This window comes from Anabas testudineus, chromosome 13 (assembly GCF_900324465.2).
Source record: "Anabas testudineus chromosome 13, fAnaTes1.2, whole genome shotgun sequence".
Classification (NCBI taxonomy): Eukaryota; Metazoa; Chordata; class Actinopteri; order Anabantiformes; family Anabantidae; genus Anabas; species Anabas testudineus.
In genome coordinates this window covers 6,815,788-6,834,074 of record NC_046622.1, presented here as the reverse complement: position 1 = coordinate 6,834,074, position 18,287 = coordinate 6,815,788, and the positions used below count along the sequence as shown (strand labels likewise).

The following is an 18,287-nucleotide window of genomic DNA, read 5'->3' as shown; positions in this document are numbered from 1 at the left end:
AGCTGAATAGAATCATTTTAGTGGCAGTAAACTACTGGCAGAGAGAACGGCACCATAAAATGGATAATCCGATATTCAATGCCAAAGTGGAATTAATAAAAATATTATTTAAACTGGAGTTTTTCTGCTAAATCTGCTGTGATGTGTAAATGGGCAATAAAACCAACTGAATTAAATTTTTTCCGTTTTCCCTGCGGCGTCATTATGCAGTTTACTTATCATTGCAGGATGTAATGTATTAGAAATACACCAAGACACACACTATTAAGCATATTGTCGTTCTAAGTAAGCCTCTTTTTGTGGCTTATGAGAAGAATCCAGCTCTGTGTGAGCAGAGGGGGATTTTCACAACTTCTGTGGTCAGATTGTCAGTGAACAATGTCGACATTGTGAAAGTGCTGCCTTGGGCAATTTTTCTTTCGTGTGCTCTGCTCTCGTTACTAACTCAATCAGTGAATTATTGTCTTACACACGTTTGTCAGTCTACTACACCTCCTTTGGACTTATAAATATGTCAAGTGAAATATTTCACTGACTGATGGAATAAACATATAATTGGCTAAGTCACCAGGCTTATATAAAGGATCATCATAAAATCATTAATCTAAGCCACATGAGAATGTAGTTGTGAGACGAACTGTTCGGCTATTAAGTCAGCTGTGTTTCTAAAGATATGTGAGAATAAGACAAAGAACCTTTGATCTAGGTCTGAGGGGATTAGATAATGTTTATGTAGTATTTTGTTAATTAAACTGCACCAGTAGACGTCCACTATAGGAACGTAAAGACATGGTTTCAGACTGCATTGGACAAAATTTAGAAAATCTGTGTTTTTTTTTCCCCTTAGCTGGTTAAGTTTGCCATTAAGAATGATTTATGTGTAGAAAATGTCTTGAATGGAATTATAGCCCCCAGAGCTGTGCTGCTAATAACCCATGTAAAGGGTCTGGAAGGAGATTTGGAACTGGTGCCAAAAGAGAGCGAATGGAGGAACTTTCTTGTCAACAGTCTTTGTGCTATTACAGTGATGATAAATACCAAAACCTGGTTGGGTGCCATATATAGAACTGATGCTCTGTGTCACCCTGTCTCTGTATATCTACATTTAATTTGTCCTAACCATCAAAAAGTGTGTATTACGCGCTGTCACACAAAGTTGTGAGAACCAGATTTCAGCTTGTATACAGTATACAAAATCTATAGGGCATTCAAAGCATGCTTCAGACCTCCCAGTGAGAAAAACTATTCATCATGCCAAATCTTCCCTGTGCAGTCGTGCACTGGTGTTGATGCCAGGACCACTGAACAGCAGCAAGGCTCAAACAGACATTAATATCTCTGCTGTGGTCTTTGGTATGTAGTCTGCCTCCTGTTGGGCTGGAGGCCACATGCTCAGTGTGTCTTCCTCAGTGGCTCTGATCAGCTTATTGATAGAAACTCGCCTCTGTGCTGTAAACTACCACAATAAAGTAACCGGGTCAGTTTTAAGACTCACCTCTGCCTCCATGTCCGCAACTGTGATCACAGCGGCATGGGAAAGATAGGGTTACTTAATTAAAGGCTTAGACACACATGAACGGATGTGTGTCTGTGTCTGTAAGGCTTTGTGTATTTGTTGGTGTGTATTTTAATGTGCCTGTGTGTGCATCTGGAGCCTCTCACACACCGTTAGCGGTGAGTGTCTTTTTCTGGGAGCGTTTGATGTAAGTCTTATCTGCATTTTAAAGGCCAGTGATAGGCGGGGGGAGGAGGGAGCGTCTGGTCATTACTCTGACTGACAGCGTTTATGTTTCAGTGGGAGTCTTTGGAACAGACAGATTAGATAAGGTGAGTGATTGGTCAGCGGAGATTTATGGCCAAAGAGTGACAGTTAACATTCACCTTGTGTTTTTATGGACTGGACATACATTTGCAAGGCTGTGTTTGAGGGACTGTGATCTAGCTGTTCCCTGGGGTGCTCCAAATCTCATTAAGGATACAAGGCAACACCTGGAAAAAGAGGCAAAACGTAAACACAACATGGTGCTGCTAAGAACGTCTGTCATGTGTTTTTCATGGTAGTGTGTGTGTGTTTTGTTTAGTTTAATCCAGCATTGTTCCTGAGTATATCACCACTAAAAATAAATGTTGAATCAAATGTTTCTTTGGTGTATGTACATTTTAATGCATCCGTATCCACTCCTGGTAATTAATCTTTTCTGCGTGTATCGTGTTGTCCCGGGGGTTTTTGTCGACGGTGAGATGTAACATGTCTTGTATTCACTGAATAATAATACCATAATTGTGTGTGCTCATGGACATCACATTGTTATTTTCATTATCTCTCCTCTTTATGTCATTCTGTTTATTATTTATTTATTCATCTTTGCGTTTTTGTTGTTGTGTTTTTGTTTCCTTTTTAGTCATGTCTGGTAAGTTGAAATGTCACCCGTCACCTATTCACCGCCCTGACAGAGACAGGAAGGTGTCACAACCCCCCCTCCATCCACCTCCCTTCACCTCTCCACCCTCCAATCAGCACTCATGTTTCTGTTGTCACGGGCAACAGTGACAAAAGGACATTAATGGGTAAAAATATGCTCAGCTTGGGCCTCCAAGGTAAAGCTGCATCATTTCATTCTATTATTTCCCCCCTTTATGCATTACCAAACACATTCATGGACAAATTATGTGTGTATTTCATATGACAGTTTTCAGATTGCTTTTCTTTATGCATTACACATAACCTGTCTAAAAAGTATTAAAACGTTAGCAGATTTATGACATTTGAGGACATACCCAGATTCCTTTTGATTTAAAGTTGTAAACAGGCCTGTCTTCTGACCTCTACATGCCTTCTCACATAGATGGCCTATTAGACCAGCAAGGCCTTGTGTCACTGTATAGCTGCATGGATGACATTGGGCTGTGACACCACACTTAGTGTGAGATAAAATTTGTCATTAAGATGCATGGATACAGCATCCTGGTTGCACTATTGGAGGGCATCAGCGTGGACAGATGGCTCAAATTTATTCACCATTTCCATGTAAATTTTAATGGTCCATGCCCTTGCCTATGCAAATAAGGGGGCACAGGAGAAGCCCTTGTTTTTTCTATTCATTGCATCTGTAATATGCCTGTAAATTGAATTTGATAAACTTACTCTGCTGTACACACTCTATGCAAAGTTTAAAAATAAAGTTAATTGGAATACAAGCGACATAGCTACAAACATCTTTTCTCTTTGATTCAAATAACCCAGAACACTTGTAACTGTGATATTATGACAACTATAATAGCATACTATGGCACATTTGTCTATTCAATGGCTAACCATTCTCATGGCTGTCCTCCAGTGCCTCCAGCATTTGTGGTAAGACCAAGGAACCAGGTGGTTGGGGTTGGCAGGACCGTCACCTTCCAGTGTGAGGCCACTGGAAACCCACAGCCAGCCATTTTCTGGCAGCGAGAAGGGAGTCAGGTAAACAGAATAAACTAGGATAAAGGTTTTCCTTTTTTTAACATGTTCTTTATCAGTTTGGAAAACATGCTAGCATACTCATTCAAAGCTTTGAAAGAACTATTCTGTAGGCATAATTTACTCAATAGCTGATATCTCAAGACAGATGGTTGCCAGCATATGCCATTTTGGAGTGAAAGCTTGAACATGTTCAATTAATATATTATTGCCAAATAAAAATCTGGCTGCATGTCATCTGTTTTCATCCCCCACAGAATCTGCTGTTCTCCTACCAACCTCCTCAACCCTCCAGCCGATTTTCTGTATCTCAGACTGGAGACCTGACCATCACTGATGCCGAACGCTCAGACATGGGATACTACAGCTGCCAGGCTCTCAACATTGCTGGCAGTGTAATCACCAAGGCTCTGCTAGAGGTCACTGATGGTAAGCAACTTCCTTTTAAACACAGTTTTTACATAGAAGCAAAGGTTCAACAGAAATTAGAGGAACTCTGAAAGAAAGTTGAGTGGATAAATATTGGTATTTCAGATAATCTTTGGCACACAAAGATAATGCTGTTCATCCCAAACCCTGTGGTCATACTGTGGAGCATATTAATATCCGAACTGAGGTTTGTGAGGTTTGGTCTGGCCTGTTCAATGTGTTCCTGTCAGAGGTAGAGACTCACTGGTGCCTGTGCACCCAGACCCTGGCTCAGTATTTGGCTTCACTGGTTTCACACTGGCTAATGTCTCCTTCAGTATTCCATGGCTGGCTTACTTCTGTCTACCGTTGGAAGTCTGTGGCTGTGTGCTGAGGTCTGGATTGGGTCCTCTAATTACTCTACTAGCCAATCCCTGTCGGCCTGGTGGACTAGCCTTGGCTTCATTTCAGCCATTCCCACAGAGATCTGGGCAGCTCTTATTTTGTCTGCAGCACACCTAGATTCATCCCTTCATTTACCCAATGCCCTTCTTCATTTCAGGCCTACAATGATATGGTCCATCTCTCTCTCTCCTCTCCTCTTTCTCATTCTGTCGTGCTCTCTGGATAATAATAATAGTTATTAAAGTGAGCAGGCCACTCTGAGGCCACCACTTCTCCACAGACAGATCTGGTAATTACAGGTCATGCTGACAATGTTTTAGTAATTGTACCATCCCCGGCACAAAAGCAAAGACAAAGCAGGCCAGAGATTATGCAGCTCAGAGAATCTATCCACACACACAGGATATACATCATGTGTTGCCTTTACACTGTGTTTGGTGTTAATTTGATTGCTCCCCACTGAATGTAACTTGCAAGTAAATCAGCGAGGCTGTCGGCACCGGTTATCAATAGCTGTGAATAATAATAATAATAATAATAATCACAGGGAGCAAGACAACCTATAGCAGGAGCATGATGAATTACAGAAGATAGAAAATAAAAAAGTGAAAAAATGATAGGCTACGTGTAATTAAAGTCTCTTTTATGTCTGCTCCATTTGCCTCCTCATCCCCTCCTTTCTCTGTTGTGTAGCCTTTTCTCTTTCTGTCAAAAACATGCTTTCTCTCTGTGTCTTTGTTGTTTGTGTCTACTGGTTGAACACCCAAGGTTCACAGGCCGTGAAGGAGGAAGGGGTAGTTTAAACGTCCTCATGCTAATAATGTTCCTTTTTTTTCTCAAGCATTTTCTCCCTTGTTTTGTGTTTTTGTGTTTTATGGCTGGGGGATGGGCGCTGGGATTGTTGGCCATGTTAATGTACGTAGCGCCTGGCATCTGGTGGAGCTGCAGCGAGAAGACTGAAGCATCTGAGGCCATTTCATTTTAATTATGCTGCTTTTATTTGGCTAAGTTTGACTCCTGCTGCTGAATGATTAGAAAATTGCTTCCAGTTATAAACTTTGGATTTATTCCTTCTCCCACTATCCCTGCAGTTTTTTCACATGCTTATACTGCTGCACTCTGTTTGTCAGATTCTCACCATTTCCTGGATTTGGTGTGTTTTTCCAAACAAGCTGTCTATAATTGTCTGAATCCTCTGTTTCTTCTGTCCTACAGCTACACCACATGACCTACCTACACAGTTTTTTCTCCTTTAACCTCTCCACATAATTGCTCATTTTCCTTCCTTCTTCTACAGTTGTGTCAGACCGCCCGCCACCAGTTATCCGACAGGGCCCAACCAATCAAACAGTGGCTGTGGATGGTACAGTGATCCTCAACTGTGTGGCATCAGGCAACCCCACCCCCACCATCCTATGGAGAAAAGATGGTGTTTTGGTGTCTACACATGACTCCAGGGTGAAACAGCTAGACACGGGTGCGCTGCAGATACGCTATGCAAAGGTGAGACACCAGGACATGTGCAAATGCTTTGTAACACAGCACCAGGTAGTGTTGTGTGGCATTTGGAGTTAATTAAACACGTATAAACTCACTTTGTATTCTAAAAATCTAATTGTACGCTGCTTTTAATGTCTGAATCCATTGAAATAAACTTCAAAGTTGTACATATTACATTCAGAATGTGGTAGGCAGACCCCTGCTGGTTGGTAAATAAGGCATGTGTTCTCTGCCAGCAACCAGCCCGCAATGGGGTGTCAGTCAGTTGTCGTGGGTTTGAAATGGAGTCTGTGAAGTCGAACAGTCTGTAGTTCCTGTCAGTCAGCAAGCACAGTGGGTTTTGTGTGTAATTTTTTGTGTGTGCGTATGTGTGTGTGTGTATGTGTTTGAGACGGCAAGCTGTGTGACGGTGATCACACTCTTAGACAAAGACACGTAGGGGGTGCTTACGTGTCTTCCAGATGGAGACGTCGCAGGGTCAGAGTTCGCGTCAGTTTGAGGTGTTCTGATGAACACTGGCATGTCTTGTGGTGACAGGATTGCTGTATGATTGGGCCACCAGCGCGAGGTATGCAGGGGGGATGCATCTGAACCCCGTTCCTGCTGTAGCTGAGTAAACTCTGCAGACACTTTATATTAATGAAGTTGTCATTTCTTCCAAGATGGTTTTGAAGTGTAAGGTACTGCTTCAATTTAACATATTTATTTTCATGCAAGGCAAAAATTCAATTCAATTCAATTCAATTCAATTTTATTTGTAGAGCGCTTTTTACAATTGACATTGTCACAAAGCAGCTTTACACAACCAAAGAACAGTACATGAACAGTGTATGTGTATGAGTCATAATAATGTGATTGTCCCTGATGAGCAAGCCGAGGGCGACAGTGGCAAGGAAAAACTCCCTGAGAAGGCAACAGGAAGAAACCTTGAGAGGAACCAGACTCAACAGGGAACCCATCCTCATATGGGTGATTACATGCTGTGTAGGCAGCAGTCCAGTATAACAGTTAAAGTATTTTAAGTTAATATGGAGTCCAGTTAGTTCTTGCAGGCAGACTAGTTCCATTCCTTGACTATCGAGCGTTGAGTCGAGACCTCCAAGAAACAGCTTCCGACGTCCGCCGAGGCCGGGACCGACATCATAGTAGCTTGTGACCAATCCAGTCTCCAAACGCATCCCAAAGGGCAAACGGTGGATCCAGGCGACGAGATCTCCAGCCAGAAGTTGGGCATCAGGACGAGTCAGACAGGTCCAGAGGGCAAAGGGTGGAATGACGTGTAGCTCGACAGAGAGACAGGAAGAGGGAAAAGAGAGAGGGAGAGGGAAAGAGAGAGAAGAGGAGAGATTGCAGTTAGTTGTATTCACAGTCAGATAAAGTTTGAGGTGAATGTATATTTAGTGTAGTGCAGCAGGGACTCCGGCAGGACTAATTATGACAGCCTAACTAAAAGGGTGGGTTCAGAAGAAAACACAGACATGAGGGCGCACTGGGATGTAGAGCAACCAAACACTTCACCATCAACAAACCCGAGTGATCAGTGAGAGTTGGGAAGACAGCATCTAAACATACCAGTTCACCATAATGCTCTACGTCCATGAGTCCTTCCCAGATCTATTTACTCAAATGCTTGACTAAATAAATAGGTTTTCAGCCTAGACTTAAACACTGAGACTGTGTCTGAGTCCCGAACGCTATTTGGAAGGCTATTCCATAACTTTGGGGCTTTGTAAGAAAAAGCTCTGCCCCCAGCTGTAGTTTTTAGGATACGAGGTACTGACAGGCAGCCAGCATCCTTTGAGCGAAGTAGGCGTGGTGGATCATAAGACACTAGCAGTTCACTTAGATAATGCGGCGCAAGACCATTTAATGCTTTAAATGTCAAAAGTAGTATTTTAAAATCAATGCGAAATTTCACGGGGAGCCAATGAAGTGTAGATAAGATAGGCGTGATGTGATCGTATCTTCTGGTTCGAGTGAGGACTCTCGCTGCTGCATTCTGAACTAACTGAAGCTTGTTTATGCACCTGGCTGAACAGCCAGACAGTAAGGCATTACAGTAGTCCAACCTAGAGGTGATGAAAGCATGGACTAATTTTTCTGCATCATTTAGTGACAAAATATTCCTTATCTTGGCAATATTTCTGAGGTGAAAGAAAGCTGTCCTGGTGACATTATCTACATGAGCTTCAAATGAAAGACTGGAATCTAGAATTACACCAAGGTCTTTGACTGTTGCACTAGATGTAACGGAAAGGCCATCTAGAGTTACGGTGTGGTCTAACATCTTGCTTCTAGCTGCAGATGATCCTATAACTAGTACTTCTGTCTTATCAGGATTTAGCAGAAGGAAGTTAATTAGCATCCAGTCTCGTATATCCTTTACACATTGCTCAACTTTATTAAGCAGTTTGATCTCATCTGGTTTTGATGAAACATATAACTGTGTGTCGTCAGCATAACAATGAAAGTTAATACCATGTTTACGGATAATGTTGCCCAGAGGAAGCATGTAGAGGGAAAAAAGCAGGGGGCCTAAAACTGAACCCTGTGGAACACCAAACTCCACTGGAGAGCATGTGGAGTAATCGCCATTTAGATCTACATACTGATAACGATCAGTCAAATAGGACCTAAGCCAGGAGAGGGCCGTTCCCTTAATTCCAACAACATTTTCTAGTCTGTGAAGGAGAATACTATGGTCAATGGTGTCGAAAGCTGCACTGAGATCGAGTAGCACAAGCATAGAGACACTACCCTGATCAGAGGCCAATAGGAGGTCATTTACTACTTTAACAAGGGCCGTCTCTGTGCTGTGATGAGGCCTAAATCCTGACTGATAGAGTTCATGTATGTTATTTCTATGAAGATACGAGGATAGCTGCCCAGCTACTATCTTTTCGAGAATCTTTGAGATAAAGGGGAGGTTTGATATCGGCCTGTAATTTGACAGCTGACAAGGGTCGAGATCAGGTTTCTTGATTAGCGGTTTAATAACTGCTAATTTAAAACACTTTGGGACATACCCACAGCAAAAATTACAACCCTAAGGGTGATTGGCAATTTCATTGATTGATTTTGGCATTTCCCAATGACAATACACAATTTTTTTTAAGATAGGTCGATTTCTCATGAACTAGTGAACTTTGAATGAAAAAAAATCTGGCACACGTACAAGATTATTGTCTCTCACTACTGTATGTGCATTTTAATGCAGACCCAGATCTTATGCAGATTACATTTTCCATTATTAAAATAACAAACTTAGCTTTGCTAAAGAGAGAAGTATGAGCTCTTTAAGTGCTGTTCGGCATTTTCCAGCTCTTGAACAAACATGTAAAATAATTAATATTTTCAGTGAACCATACTTCTCCCTACTATGTCATATCTAAAAGCATATGAATAATCAAGGTTCAAACATATGTATTAACCACATCTGTTCCAGGGGGGCAGCGCCTTCCATGCTTGGCACTCACTGGAATGATAGAGAAAAAGGTCTCCAATTAGTGTATGATCCTGTGAAAATAATTTCCATTTGACTAGGTTGTCTGCCACTTTTCCAGCTGCTTTCCTCTAGTTTCTGCTGTAAAAGATATTGAGACAGGCAATGACAGCAAGAGGCAGAATGAGGCAGGATGAGTTAAAGAAACTACTACCAGCTCAGGTGTTAGCTTGTGTCGCACATTTGAATAATTTCCATTTAACCAAATGTGCTCCTCGCTCCCCCACAGCTTGGTGACACTGGTACCTACACCTGCATCGCCTCCACACCCAGTGGAGAGGCATCATGGAAAGCCTACTTAGAGGTCCAAGGTAAGTTTCATCCAGTAGTTAGGCTTAGTGTCTACCACTAATGCTCATTTCTGAAAATAAGAGTGATGATATTGAAGGTTGGACATGTTTTGTACTTCTTTGTTTGCAGCAAAAATGCAATAAAGTAAAAGTCCACCTGCTTCTTTTCTTGTCTCTGTTTTAAATTTAGAGTTTGGAGTCCCCGTCCAACCAAACAGACCTACTGACCCAAACTTGATCCCTAGTCCTCCTTCCAAACCTGAGGTCACTGATGTTACTCGCACCTCTGTCACCCTTTCCTGGAAACCTAACCTTAATGCTGGAGCAACACCCACCTCCTATATCATAGAGGCCTTCAGGTAAAATGAATTAACTTGACAACCAATAAACAAATTACTGCATGGCCTTCTTGAAACCTTTAAACTTTCCTTTGCTCTTTTGTGTGTCTGCAGTCATGCATCAGGGAGCAGCTGGCAGACCTTGGCAGAGCATGTGAAAACTGAGTCATTTGTACTGAAGGGCTTGAAGCCCAGTGCAGTCTACCTCTTCTTAGTACGGGCAGCCAATGCCTACGGGCTGAGTGATCCCAGTCCTATCACTGATGCTGTGAAAACACAAGGTGAGAACCATCTTGTCTCCAACTGATAGGACTGATATATAATACAGCAGCATTTTAGTTTAAGGCACAATCTTTTTTTTTTTTCTCTGTGCTTCTGCATTCAGATATCCCTCCCACCAGTCAGGGTGTGGACCATCGTCAGATCCAGAAGGAGTTGGGAGACGTGGTCATCCACCTGCACAACCCCACCATTCTCTCCTCTTCATCTGTCCGAGTGCAGTGGACAGTGAGTATATTTTTGTCTGTGGAACAAAAACTCTCTCTTTCTGTTACCACACCTGCAGCCAGGTACAGATGGGGGCTGGTATAGCAGGTCACCAGGGTCCAAGGTTAGTTTAGTCATATGCTTATGGTCAATTTGTCAGCCAACTCAGCCGAGTTAATGTTGTGGCATCTTACAGAGGACGGACACTGAAGGGAGAAGCCTGGAGCACAGTCAAAGTTCTTAGTGTCCATCTGCCATTAGCCTGAACTGGTCAGTTGGCCAGAGCCCAAAAATCTGCCGCTTTGCCCACAGTGGGTTCACTGTGCACTCAAGAGCGCAGCCTTCTGCAGTAGGCCATGTAGTGCCATATAGCAGCGAGTGGCGTGCCAGCCTGTGCCCTCACAGATTGAAAACACTTGACGGCTGTTAAAATAATACAAGTAAGAAGGAAGAGGCGGCCAATTCATGCTCTTAAGTGGAAATGGCTTACAGATGTTAAAGCGAATAGGTGGGAGAGGAGGAAGTGCAAGTAGAACTGTGAGTTAGGGTGGTGTTTCTGTACTGATACGAGCTAAATATGAAGTACTAATGTACTCCTCCAGCTGCTCTGGTTAATGCATCTTTTGTTTTATTACTAGACAATACAACTATACATCACGGCTGTGTACCATACTTGGTAAATATTAATCTGTGTAATGACTCACTGAAGGGAAAGAACAACCCCTGGTTTGTCTTTTGACACAAAGCCGCCCCTTTATTCCCAGGTATTATTAAGTGCCATAGTGAGTGATTAATGGGACTAAAATGTGAAAAGGATACTGACATGTCAAGAGTGACTTAAAACATCACTGCCCAGTTACCCTGTTTCCCTGGAATGTTTCAGAAAAACACACGACACATGAGGGACTGACACTCCAGTTAAGCACCAGAGTTTTCTCATTTTGTGGGGTTAAATCTGTTCCCAGCGTGGCGTTTCTTGGTTTTACATTTTCCTTTGTGTTGTGGTAAATGGTTGTGCAGTTTTCAGGCTAATGAAGACCACCTGAGCCAGCAGCATATTTTACAGGGGAGGGCTAAAGAAATCACTAAAATCTTTACAAGCCAGTGCTGCTTGCCTTCCACAGGGACTTGTAGGGATATTAGCATCCTGGTTAGTGGTTATTCTTTTCTCAAACCATGCTGGATCACAGTGGAACATTAATTATCCCAAGAATAAAGTAAGAGACAAATCCCTTCCAATTAGAATTATCCTCTTTATTTAGCTACATAAGACACCGTTTGACTTGTTGTACTCTGCTTCTGGTTGTCTTTATAAAGATCCACTTCCCCCCCCTGCCTTTACTTCAGCAGGCAGCCATACACTGGCGAACAGGACAGGATGAGACAGCCTGTTCTGGGAGTCTGGGCCCTATTTAACCAGCTCCAGACTTAGAGGAACCTCTGGCCAATGACCTCATACTGCGGTTTGCACAAATCGCTGCAGCTCCAAATGGCGCATAGACAGACGGTTAAAAAGAGCGATGTAGATGTGGATGGATAAACAGACGGGTGATGTGATGAGTTAGCACCCCATTCCATGCAGCGCCTGGTGAATCAGTTGCATCAATCCATAGCTGTCCATTGATGCTACGATCTATTACATTACTGTATCATTTTCCACTGTGAACAGTTAAGCACATAATGAAGCCAAGCTGACACTGTCTTTGTCTGTGCTCCTGTGCCATTCACTAGGTGGAGCAGCAGTCTCAGTACATCCAGGGCTACAAAGTGATGTACAGGCCTGCACCAGAGGGGCTCCTAAGGAGCGAATGGGCTGTATTCGAGGTGCGGACCCCTGGTGAGGACAGCGCTGTTGTGCCGCAGCTTCGTAAGGGAGTCACATATGAATTCAAAGTGCGCCCCTTCTTCAATGAGTTCCAGGGAACAGACAGTGACGTCAAAATTGGCAAAACGCTGGAAGAAGGTGGGGGATTGTGAATGTGTGTGACTGCGTGTGTATGTGTGCTTTTAGCACTAGCATGTGTGCATGCATGTTTTCATGTTTACACAATTTTATATGCACAGCGTGCATGTGTGGGAGCCTACAACAGCTGTTCACAGCAGGCAGGGAGGGCAGGATTATGTTCTGTTCAAATGTGGTGTATTCAAGCATGATGGAGTGGATGTTCAGCTCTTTAAAAGGCCCTATGGAAACCTATATACAACACTCCACTACAAGTGTTAAACTAATTTCTCATAGGGTGTGGTTGTGGCAGTCCCATGAGGTTTGGTTGAAACCCAAACTGCAAATTTTAGTGTTTCTGTAGCAGTTGGGAGAAATGTGAGTGAGTGTGTGTTGCATGTGTGGGAGTGTTTTGATCTCTTTCTGCTGGATTCTCCTTTGTACACAATTTTGTTGATAATTGTTTTTGGAGCTCTAAACATGTTGTTTGTTCTTGCAAAAGCAGAAAAATACTTGCTTTTATAAACCTCACTATAATTGCGATTATGTCTTTTATGTTGCATTCATAATTATTTCAGTTTAATTACCGTTGAACCACAGGTTGGCATTCAAACGCCACCGTACACTCCACCACTGTATCTCCCAGTCTGTTTTGAGTAAACAATCATTTGCTTTTATTTACCCACAGAAGCACTTTCAGTGAACTATCTCAGTTTTCAGTGTTGTAATTTTCATCAGTGGTCCTTTGTTCTTTGCTTCACTCTCACACAGAGATAAAGGACTAATTTCGACAACTAAATGGGATGAGAGGAGACAGAGAGAGACTGCATGCAGTTATGAATAAAAAAATCTGTATCATAAATGAAGGTGTGTTATTTTTTTAAAATCTTTTGTCTGCACTCCTCAGCCCCCAGTGCCCCACCTCGCGACGTTACAGTGACGGAGAGCGGGGACAATGGGACTGCCATCGTGGTCTCCTGGCAACCCCCTCCAGAAGAGGAGCAGAATGGGGTGGTCCAGGAGTACAAGGTAACAAAAAAAAAAAAAAAGAAACAGCCAGCAGCTACCTCAGGTCTGAGGAAGTGAGACTCAAACTGTAGAGACACAAAGGGGGGATGCAGACAGAGAAAATAACAGAGAGAGACAATGAACAGACAGGGAAAGGTAATGAATTCCTGTTAGGGGTGCACCTTTGTACACTGCTCAGGGCTCAGACAGAGGAAGAAAGGAGTCAAAAGCAGGGGGAGCCCGTGGAAACTGTGAAAATACCGCCATCTAGTGGACAGGATGAAGTTACACACCTTTGTGTGTTTCAAAGGGAAAATATGTTTTTAGGTTTCTTTCTTCCTTCACCAGTGATTACACATGCCATCAATGTGTATCTTAACTGAATATTTTTAACCATACAAAATAAAAAAAGGAGCTCAAAATACATAAAACATAAAATTTAGTGGAGAGCGGCTGCTAATGAGCAAGGTCACGCCAATGAAGAGACAGACCTCTATTATCATTCCAGTCATTTCCTTGCTCTGGGGCTTTGCTAATGCATCTGTCAGCCTATAGCACATCTCTTTGAGTCTAGCTTCCTGCTCCTTACTTGGTCTTTCTCTAATGACCTCGCTGTAGACAGTGCTGTCCTCTCTTGTGGAAGCCAGTATTTTAATTGGAAAACCTTTTTTGTGGCACAAGAAATGTAAGTTAGTGGGGTAACTATGGAGATGAAGCAGAGTCGGAGAAAAAAGTTAAGCCACTGTTAATTTTCCAGGTAAATGTTTTCTGGTGATAGGCTTTAGAGTAATTTCATGGTTTTTAAGTTCAGCTTGAGAGTGTTCCCTGCTCATTACGGAGCCCAGTCCCTAGTGGCACTTACACTCAGCACCATTTTTAAGATACGCAGAGCAATTCAGAGCTTTGGAGTTTGAACACAAAAGTGCAAACACATTCACACATACAGTATGCAGTGCACATCTAAGGAAGTGTGCATGTGTAACCTGGCTAAACGATGGGAGGAGGTGGGGGCTAAAGAAAGCACAAAATCGGGGGTTCAGCATGTGGAGGTCTTCAGGACTCATGCTGAGGTGAAAGTTTAATTCAGTTTGTGGTCCAGGTTTGGGTCAGCCTTGGGGCCTGCTCTTTGTTTTTTATCTAGGAGCGACAACACTTACTCTCTCCTGAAATTGAGTTATGCTGGTAATTACTAATCCCCATTTGTTTTTCATGGGTTTAAGGCTACACTGAGACATGTTATGGCTACCTCAGCTAGTGCTAGCCCTGTGAACAGCCTGTAAAGCATAAAGCCGTGTTGTAAAATGTTTTTCTACCTCACAGATGTAACATAATATCCACAATAAACTAAAATGCTGCAATAGCTGCGCCAGTCAATTAGAAAAACACAGACTGGTGGCAGCTACCAAATTGAATGTTGCCACAAAACCCTCATAACACCGCCTCAATTTCCACTTTCTCTTTGATTCTGTTATGACAGATTTGGTGCTTGGGGAACGAGAGTAGGTACCACATCAACCGTACAGTTGATGGCTCAACCTTATCTGTGCTGATTCCCAGTCTGGCCCCAGGGATCCGCTACAGTGTGGAGGTAGCAGCCAGCACTGGGGCAGGTCCTGGAGTCAAGAGCGATATCACCTTCTTCCAGCTTGGTGAGTACAAGCAACTTTCAGTTTTCTCTCACAGGAGGTCATCTGTTTTTTTTTTCCTCCAGTAGAAACATTGGTATCTTTCTGTGCATTTGTCCTCTGGCAATTCTTTCACACAGAATCAAGCCCAATCATCTGACAAATAATTATGGCATCAATCCAGTCATCGCAAATTAAAATCTTTACAGTAATCTGACTTTTTGCCAAGTAAACAGGCAATTATGTAATTCCTTTCTTTGTAGTAATGGACATGTTCAAGCCTCTGCATGTTTTTCCTTTTATTGTCAACACCAATACTTAAAAAGTGTAATTGAAGTCATTACTTTTAACACAAACATTGTGAAAGTTGCCACGAAAGAGTATGATGAGTTTGAATGACAGGCAACCTTTACTGCTTTTGTGCACTCTGAAATTGCTTTTAGCTTCAGTACATTGCACTGTGATCAACACGGGCACATTAAATTCCTGCGCGGCTGCCCCACCCTGCTCCATTCTCCAGTCAAGGATGCAATATTTTCTGCCTCAGCTTCGCTTCAAACAACAAAGGCAATAATGAATCGTGCACTCAGGGCTCAGACGTGACATGTTATTAATGCTAAGAAACACAGTATAGAACGCACCGGGGCTAGTTGTTGTAATTTACTTCTGTTTGTCGTCCTTTTAGTCTACACGGACAGATATTTTGACAGTTTTTATTCCCAAAAGCTCTGAGCGGACCCACTCAGGAGGGATGGAAAACACATGAATAGTAAGATGAGGAAGGGAAGAGAGAAAGAGAGAGAGCTCCATCTGGTTTTAAATGTGTGATTGAGTGGGCTGGGGTGGGTACGAAGAAGCATTGGCTGTGACTGATACAATTTCTCTCACTTGAAGAGTTCCTGTGGTGATTGTTGCCATGTTTCAACACTGGAGTGGAACAATGTGCCTCGGGGACCAGTGCTGCACCCAAATGCATTTGTCACACTCTGAGCTTGTATGCGTCATCTCAGCCTAGATACCTGTACAGTCCCTTGTGGGCTGCTTAGTCACATTGGCATGCTCCATTCACACGGCCATACAGAGCCACAAATTGAGAAGGCAGAGAAGCAGCCGGTTGGAGACGTGGACTGAGACAAAGGATGTGGAGGGGAGAAGGCAGGGAGCTGGTTTCTTTGGGGAAGTGTTTTTGCCTCTGGCTTAGAGAGCTGATAGAAGAGTGGCTACAACATGAAAGACTTGGGGAAAAAAAGAGATGAAGAAACACGAACATGAAGAAATTTTAGAATAGTGGGGGGAGTGAGCCAACCTGGAGAAGTTTTTTTATGTATCGCGCATGAGGGACAAGCACAGAGAGAATAGTCAGATGAGAAAACCAGACAGAGCGGGTTGTTGTGAGCAGCCGTACAGACGGTGCCTCTACAGCGCGTTTCACAGTAGAAACAGCTTCAAGGCATTCACAACTCCGATTTTCACAGATGTGTCTCAGTTTGCTAATTACTGTGGTGTGTGAATGTTTTGAACGGACCTATTTATGTGATTGTGAAACCGCCGTTTTTTTCAATATAAATGATTCATCTGTCTTTTCCTGTGCGGTTCAATCAGACTGGTGTGGCACACAAGCTCTGTTTAAACGTCTTTCGGTTACTTTTGTCTGCTCACCTGCTACTGTTGACTCAAATGTGCAATGAAAGCCTTTTGAATAATAGAAAGAAACAACTCCATTTTCAAGTCAGCCTCATAAACACCTGCTGAGATGAAGAATCCATTGTGCATAAAGAGAAAGATGAATGTTCATATTTATCTACTGTGCTGACTCCCTATTTCAGGCTTTTACGCTTGGTTTGAGTTTTAGGTTTTCATAGTCTTTGTTGTCTCACCTGTTTTCACAATCCCTTCATTTCACGTGCTTTCAAATTACTGCACAACCAAATACACATTTTATAATCATTTCTAATCCTTCCTCTGCAATCATTCCCTTATTCTTCATCCTCAGATGCATCTGGGCGAATATCAGGGCCTGAGACTTCGCAGAACCCCCTGTCGCAGCAGATCTCAGATGTAGTGAAGCAGCCGGCCTTTATAGCAGGAATAGGAGCTGCTTGCTGGATCATTCTCATGGTTTTCAGTATCTGGTTGTACAGACACAGAAAGAAGAGGAATGGGCTCTCCAGCAGCTATGCAGGCATACGCAAAGGTTAGTATACGAGTGCAACAGTACACATTTCACACTACAAGGAAAATCCATTTCGATTTCTGATTCGCTCTGGTGAGGTCACAAGGTTTTCTCACTTGTTTTGAGATTTTTTTTTAGATGGTTTATTAGTGAGTCTCTTTCAGTTTCAATCATGTTCTTCTTCTTTTTCATCCCAAAATGCTGCCAACCTCTCTGTCACACACAGAAAGATGTCTTTGTAGAGCACCCTAGGTGAAGTCTAACTGAAAGTCCTCTCCAGTAGAGTACTTTAAGCTGTGATGTGAGCTCCTGTTGAGAGTGCTGCATGAAGATGCCTTTTATTTCTTTTTCATACTTCTGTCACGCTGATTCTGCAAGGGTGTGTGAAGAGTGTTTTCAGTAAAGTACATTTTGAGGTCCAACAACTCCCCTTTTGGCAACTCCCTTCAGACTGTGCCGAGAAAGGGAGAATTTCTTGCCATAATGCCTCTTTATCCAGGACATACTGACATTTTCCCATCCTTGAAGTACTCTTGCTGTCCTTGTAGACAGGACTGAACAACCCCGTTATGTCTACTTATCATATGTTTTGAAAAATCCAAGAGTCATTGCTCATGTGTATGTGGGCTGCATTTCAGCCCTCTCGCAGTAGCCGCAGCAAAAACCTAGTGGATTTTTACCTGAGTTGACTCAAAGTGACAGGGTTCACAACATACCCAACCTCTGCCCATAATCATTAGAGTATCAAGAAAGCTATTAGCCTTTCGTTCCGAGTCTCATTTATGTCCGGGCTGGTTTAATGTGTGGCCTTGGGCTGTGCAGCTGCTGCCTGCCAGCACTACCTGGACCATATCTTCTCCTGGGCTCAGGTTTACTGCTGACTGCCAGGTTAAAGGAGATCAACCCTTCAACCTTGAGACACACAGACAATAGACTGACTTAGCTGTTGTTGTTACTAATCTGGGGCTGTCACATAGAAGTCACACGCTACCCCTGTTCTGAATCCACTGCAGGTATGTTAATAGTGGGTTTTGTGAGTTCAAGTGAGAGACCTTTTAAGCTCTATGTTTTTACAAACACCTCTATGGGCTATAATTGGCAGAACTGTTGCTTTTCACATTGTCAATGAGATTACTTTGAAAACACCCTC

The 18,287-nt window shown here is 42.8% G+C and overlaps 1 protein-coding gene across 3 annotated transcripts in view; it reads left to right on the top strand.

Moving 5' to 3' along the window:
• Positions 1–18,287, top strand: part of robo1 (roundabout, axon guidance receptor, homolog 1 (Drosophila)) — a 186,531-nt gene that overhangs the window by 152,903 nt on the left and 15,341 nt on the right. For all 3 annotated transcript variants that reach the window (XM_026372846.1, XM_026372830.1, XM_026372838.1), the window contains 12 exons: positions 2,403–2,411; positions 3,339–3,463; positions 3,718–3,889; positions 5,571–5,776; positions 9,505–9,586; positions 9,756–9,924; positions 10,018–10,184; positions 10,289–10,410; positions 12,121–12,352; positions 13,239–13,360; positions 14,817–14,988; positions 16,958–17,158. In XM_026372846.1, coding sequence (XP_026228631.1) covers positions 2,403–2,411; positions 3,339–3,463; positions 3,718–3,889; positions 5,571–5,776; positions 9,505–9,586; positions 9,756–9,924; positions 10,018–10,184; positions 10,289–10,410; positions 12,121–12,352; positions 13,239–13,360; positions 14,817–14,988; positions 16,958–17,158 — 1,779 coding nt within the window. The remainder of the gene's footprint in view (positions 1–2,402; positions 2,412–3,338; positions 3,464–3,717; positions 3,890–5,570; positions 5,777–9,504; positions 9,587–9,755; positions 9,925–10,017; positions 10,185–10,288; positions 10,411–12,120; positions 12,353–13,238; positions 13,361–14,816; positions 14,989–16,957; positions 17,159–18,287) is intronic.